The sequence below is a fragment of the Puccinia triticina genome, chromosome 2A (genome assembly GCF_026914185.1).
Source record: "Puccinia triticina chromosome 2A, complete sequence".
Classification (NCBI taxonomy): Eukaryota; Fungi; Basidiomycota; class Pucciniomycetes; order Pucciniales; family Pucciniaceae; genus Puccinia; species Puccinia triticina.
Window position 1 is genome coordinate 3747726 of NC_070559.1, and position 6746 is coordinate 3754471.

Consider the following 6746-nt stretch of genomic DNA (forward strand, 5'->3'; position numbering starts at 1 on the left):
AGCACACTGCGCAAAAACCCCAGGAAAGCAAAACAAATGCACACGATACAGTCCCGTCGCAGATCAGCTATCAGCACTGACTGATCCCGGTCTACAATCTTGGTGAGGAAAAGATTGGAGCCAGGGCGCGGGATTGACCAGACTAAGTACATGCGGTTAAACCTAACCGGGGGAAGATTCCCCGGTCTCACCGACTAGGTTTTAACTTTTAGTTCTAAGTACATGAGTATGTGTTTGTAATCTTGCTTGTACCGTACTACACCAACACCCCCCCCCCCAAGATTGCAAACACTACCCGCCTACACCGAGCTGATCCAGGGCCCCTTTCATTTTTGTTGGCCCAAGCCTTTTTGTCAGCACATCCGCCAGTTGGTTGTGTGTGCTTGTCCACAAGATGTTGATCTTGTTTTCCCAAATTAAATCATTGACGAAATAAAAGGCCCAATGGAGATACTTAGTTTTCTTTTTTGAATTATGATCCGTCGCAATGAGAATCGCCGCTTCATTGTTGCAGTGCATCAACAGTTGAGGTTGGTAGTTGAGTTCTTCAAATATTTTGAGCAAATACACCAGCTGTTGTGCGCCTTCCAATAGTGCTAGATATTTGGCTGCACAAGTCAACATTGCCACCACCGTCTGCCGCTTTGACCCCATGCGATGCTGTTTCCATCATGGGTCAGCAGATAACCAGTTTTAAACTGTATGTGTTCGCCTCCCCAATTTGTATCCGTCCACAAGTGAAGTCCCCCCGATCCCGCCTTGAAAACCAACGCCTTGTCCACCGTCCTCGCCAAATACCCAATCAACCAATCCAACGCCGTCCAGTGGTCCTCCAAAGGTGTTGCGCAAAACCGCGCCAACAGATTGACTGCATAGGCAATGTCCGGGCGCGTCCCGCAAGCCAAGTACATCAACAATCCAATGACAGATCTGAACTTTGTCTGGTCTACCGCATCACACGCTGAAGTTTTGAGATCTGCTTCAGGCAGCGGGCAATGGTGTCCGTATGTCTTCCGTTGGTAGGTCTGCACAATTTGGTTTGCCATCAGAGATTGATTCAGATTTAGATGGGCGCTGTCCCAAACAAAATCAATACCAACAAGTAGTTGAACATTATTCGACCACTTGATTTCCAGCTGTGATTCCATGCCTTTGCGCAATTCATCCAGCAGGGTGACGTGAGACAAGAGAGCAAAACCGTCATCCATGTGTAGCCAGATAATGATGAAACTGTTGCCGCGCCGGAACAGGTAGAGTGAGGGTTCCATTTCACTAGCTTCAAAACCAAGGGAGCCAAAAGTCTTCTGGAAAAATTTCCACCAGCACCGCGCAGCTTGCTTGGTGCCATAGAGTGCCTTCTTCAGCTTCATTACCTTCCCCTTGAGTGAGGGAGTGATCTCAACCGGAGGTTGTATATACACCTCTTCCTGAATAGGACTGTAAAGGTAAGCCGAGCTGACCTCGAAGGTGGCCGTTGCAAACTTGTTTGATATGGCAATAGAGATGAGCAATCTGAGGGTGTTGAGTGAAGCAGTTGGCGCATATGTTTTGTTGTAATCGAGACCCATCTGCTGATTGAATCCCTTAGCTACATCTTGCGCGTGGTACTTGTCAACAGTGCCATCTGGCTTTTGCTTGATGGAGAACACCCACCGGGCACCTAGGGCCTTGCAACCTTTAGGCGCCGTCGTCGGGATCCACACTTCGAGTTGTCCAAACTTCATCATCTCATACTCAGCCGCCACTCGCCAAAGATCTCCATCCGGTCCTGATAACGCCTGCTTGATGTTCTTAGGGAGATTATGCTCTTCATCCGTTGACAGCAATCCCATCTGACGCTGTTCTTCTTCCACGATCTCGGCCGTTTTTTCTTCTCCAAGTTTCAGCATGATTTGCTTAAGAATCAGGTCAACTTGGGATTCTTGGTCTGCTTCCGGCGGTGCCACAAGGTCCGGGGAAGGTTGAGTGTGAGATTTCTCAACAGGTAGGTTCTGAAAATCCGGGAATGTCACAGAGGCCAAGTGCACCATTTGTTGTTCACTCGGTACCCAGAACAACCAACCTGAGCCGGACGTTGGATAGCCTAACAGTTGACCCTCCCTTGCGCGTTCATCAAGCTTCTTGCGCCTTTCTTTTGGAATGTGAATAATCGCCCGTGCCCCAAAAGGATATAAAGTTTCAGCAATTGGTTTGACTTTATAGAGTATCTCAAGGGGTGATTTTTCTCCAGTCCGGGTATTGGGAATCCTGTTATGGAGATGCGCAACAGTCAAGTATGCAAAACTCCACCAGATCAACGGCAGCTTGCTCAAATGCAACATGGTTCGGGCCATGTCACCAAGAGTTTGGTTGACATGTTCAGCTTCTCCATTTTGAGAGGGAGAGTACGGTGTTACTGGCGCCAGCGTTGTACCTATTGCCTCTAGTTGCGGTTTGAGACTCTTGGTGTACTCCAGGGTGTTGTCACAGCGGAGATAGGAGGGTACTTTTCCAAGGGCCGTCTTCAAGTGGCGTATCCAGCCCATGATTTTCTCCGGTACCTTGCTTCGGTTCGCCATTGGAGCACAGAAAGTGTACGTGGTCGCGTGGTCGCGTAAAGTCACTAGGTACCTGTGGCCGTTTATATCCAGATTAAGAGGTCCAATTACGTCAGAGACACAAAAGTCCAGTGGATTGTCTCTTGGATTTTGAGTTTTCATCCCTAGTGCTTTCTTGTCCATGCTCTTGGACTTAGCGCACTGCCTGCAGAAGAAAGGTTTCCAGGTGATTTTCTTCTCCGGGTAGTTGATGCAAAGAAAATCCTTTACAACTTGGTCGGAGACGTGGCCAAGGCGCACGTGCCAGATGTAGGACTCAAATGATGGGGACTCTGAAACTTTCTTTGATTGCAACAAAGCACTGGTTTTGAGCAACCAGCAGTAGTTATGGAAGATCTTCTCATAACTATTATTACAGGGATCAAATACAGTTGCTTGAGTACCGTTATAAACTAGTTTCCAACCTTCAGCTAACAATCTACCAGTTGAGAGAATGATTCCATTGACGCCAGGACAGTGATAGATGTCGTTAATGACTAGGGGACCCTTCGGAGTCGGGATTGTCACACTGCCGGATTCAGATACCGTCACGTTGCAGTCAGAGACAGCCAGATAGAACGTATGGGGACTCGTCAGCTTCTTATTCACTTTGAAGAGGGGCAAGTCACCGCTTACGTGAGCTGAAGCACCAGAGTCTAGGAGCACTCCGTCAGACACTTCTGGGATATTGACTTGTCTGAGTTGGTTACCAGAGCCCTCAGGTTGCAATGGTGGCCGGTATTTTGAGTTCTTGGACTTGTAGTTGGCATCCGGCGGACTGATCTTTCTGGTTGCAACGTCCTTCCAAAAATGGGCGCAGTCGGGATACCAGTGACCCAAGTCACCGCAGTAGAAGCAATGATCTCCATGCTTCTCGACTAGGGAATTGGATTGACCTTTTCCTTTAAAATGGGTCGCTTTGTCAACAGAGAACTGCGGTTGGCCCCGTACAGGTTGTTGAGGGCCACAACGTTGAGGGGCCACATAGCGTGGTTGAGACTGCAATGCCTGAATGCGGTCAAGCTCCATTGCCATTGGGTTGATGTTTGGTGCTCCAGGGAGAGTGAGGGTTGCTCCAGTCTTGTTGCGGAGCTTGTTTGCCGCAAATTGGACTATAGTCAGGACATCATCGAAGGGTGGGGCCTCCTTCTCATTCAACTGTTGACTTATGGTGAACTCAAAAGTCATCGGCTTGACTCCAACGGGTGGCTTGTAGTAGGACTGAAGTAAGATTCTGAGTACTTCATCCCAGGTCACTTTCAGCTGCGACAGTTCTGACTTGAGTTTTTCCCAGACGGACGTGGTCGCATTGGTTGCGGGGGCCGGATTATTAATCAGAGCAACCAACTCGTTAAGGAGGTCAATCTTCCATCTCCTATCTGACCAAGAGAACTTTGTCTTGAGGAGATCAAACACCGCCTTTGGCGCCGTTAGTTTGGCAGCATCAAGAATATCACCTAACGAGTCCACGACGGTGTTACGCATAAGACATACAACCATAGAAGCCTCGTTGACAATGAGGGAGTCAAAATTTGCAGGCTGGTCGGTGAATGGGAGCTCCCGAACCAGGGCATGGCGGATTGTGCAATCCAAGGCCGTCTCCCAGGCGGGGAAGTTGGTGCCTTTGTAGACTAGGATTGGTTTTTGGGGATTGAGCTGGTTGTGGACCTGGGGAGGATTGCTAATGAAAGATTCCATTATCTTTTCCTGACAAGTCCAAGGACGATAGGGAGCAACCGGGGCAACTTGGGCTTGTAACTGATTGTTACGGAGGTCAGCAATTTCTTGATGCAAGTCGTTGAAATGTTGCCTTGCCTGAGCCGGGGTGAGATCTGCTTCCATCTCGTCGCTTGATGAGGGGGATGAGGGAATGGTAAAGGTGTTGGTGGGAGGGATAGGATGTTGGGAAGTCAATGGTTGGGGTGGTGGTGGGTTCAAAATTTGTGATCTTCGCTTATCGATCTCTTCCTCACAATTTTTGTTCTTTAATTCTTCTTCAATGGTTTTTAATCTTTCCTTCTTCTTCTCAATCCAGTTCATCAAGGACCGGACAGTGACTCTGGGATTTGCAGCGCACTTTGAGAGCCGGCTTTTAACCTATAAGATGCCGTATGGGTTTGGCAAATGGGAAACTGGTTGATACAGTCCCGTCGCAGATCAGCTATCGGCACTGACGGATCCCGGTCTCCAATCTCGGTAATAGATTGCATGTGGAACAGGGAGAAAACAACATACCTGGTCAATACAGTCCCGTCGCAGATCAGCTATCAGCACTGACTGATCCCGGTCTACAATCTTGGTGAGGAAAAGATTGGAGCCGGGGCGCAGGATTGACCAGACTAAGTACATGCGGTTAAACCTAACCGGGGGAAGATTCCCCGGTCTCACTGACTAGGTTTTAACTTTTAGTTCTAAGTACATGAGTATGTGTTTGTAATCTTGCTTGTACCGTACTACACTAACAATTAGAAGGAGCAATATTTCTCCCCGGGCCCGGCAGGCCAAGACACCTTCCGCCGTCCAGCGGGCCAATACACATAGCTTCTGTCTGCCTGGAGCAGCCTTCCTTGGCTAGCTGGTACAGACTGCTCCATAGTGGAGTCCTTCCCAATGTGCAGGAACTCACCAAAGAACACTCATCCCAGTGTAGATCAGGTGTACCTGCTGGCCAAGCTGCAGATTCTGGATGATTGACTGTTGCTGATTTGTCCTTGCAACTGCCTCTCTTTTCGGAATTAGAGAAGTTTTATTCAATTCCTCGCCAGTGGGCAGCTGTGGAGCAGGGGGGGTAATGTGATAGGCCATTCGCAACAGTTACTCATTGTGCTGATCTCATGGCAGCCCGGGGACGGCTGCCCAGCTTGCGTGACGGCTACGGAGCAGTCGCATCCCAGAGTTGGCTGAGGTGGGGCGGTTACCTCCACGGTGTATGTCTTTTTTTTTTCCGAGGCCCGACAACTAAGGGTGATTGGCCGAATGAAGAATTGCTTAGGGTATTCAACCCAGCTCGGAAGTAGGAGAGCTTTTCTGCTGGTCATCCGAGGGAAGATCCTGGAGAGGGTCGGAGTCAGCGTCGCCCAACTTCATCATCTCGACCAAATAATTGACGCATTGCTCTCGAATAGGGATCTGGTCTGCATGTTGCTTTTCGTCGTTTGACGGCAGATCTTTGTTGGCGGAAGGGGGTAGGTTATTGATAGAGCCCATCGCCTCGCTCATCGCACTCATCCCCCGGCCGTTCACTTGGCATATCTGCTCGGTCGTCAGCCGGGGACAGAGTAGCTTTAGGATCGGGAGATGATGGTTCATCGCCGCCCAATGAAGCGGTGTGTTACTGGCAGGTGGCAGATTCGCTCGGTGCAGTGAACTTGGCTTCTCTAGATTTTCCACAAGGTACTGGACGACATCTAGATCGGTGGGGGACGAGGAAAGACGAATCAAAATGAAAAACGATCCAAAAAAAAAATGAAGGAAAGAACTTGTAGAAGCTTTCTTGCCTTCGTGACCGTTGGCAGCAGCCATATGCAAGCAACTGTTTCCGCGCTCGTCCAGATAATCACTTAAGGGAGGGACCCCAAACCGACGCACGAACTCCCGAACGTCGTCCAGATCTCCATATCGACAAGACAAGATCAAGTCTTCGAGTTCCTCGTTCGATGGGGTACTGAGAGCCAGTGCCATGCCGAAAATGGTTGTTGTCCGCTGGGTATGTACAGTGGCTGCGCCAAAACTTTTGGCGCGCGGTAGAAATGAGTGACATCCCAGGTACATATGAGGTTCACTAGGGATGCATATCTCCCGCGCATCTTGCCGAGCTGAGCATCGAGCTTAACAAAGCCTCTCGAACGGGGGTCCCTACGAGCTTAACCAAGCCTCTCTGGAGGAGAGCCCCGCAGGGTCTCTGTCTCACAGAGAGGCTTGCCCCCAAGCCACCGATTTTGGCGTGAGAGCTGACAAGCCTGGGGCCCAACCAACCCCCATTTTTCCTTTGATCCATATATCTCACACCCATTTTTTGCTCAATAGGGACATGAGTGGTGCGGCCTTGTAGGCTAGCTTCTTGCGCAGGCAGCCATCCACTAATCAGCTTTTTATCCCCCCAGCTGGCCGCTGAACAACCTTGCAAATTCACTGCTGAGCTTGCTCCAACAAATCAAGGTTTTTTCCAAC

General features: G+C 49.6%; 1 protein-coding gene across 1 annotated transcript in view; it reads right to left on the reverse strand.

The window, feature by feature from the left end:
- PtA15_2A378 (uncharacterized protein) overlaps positions 1-6257 on the reverse strand; it is a gene marked incomplete at both ends in the record, with an annotated part of 45501 nt that extends 39244 nt beyond the window's left edge. Inside the window, 2 exons of the mRNA XM_053166393.1 lie at positions 5659-5983; positions 6074-6257. Of these exons, the coding sequence (XP_053017620.1) occupies positions 5659-5983; positions 6074-6257 (509 nt within the window). The remainder of the gene's footprint in view (positions 1-5658; positions 5984-6073) is intronic.
- Between the last annotated feature and the right edge of the window lie 489 nt (positions 6258-6746).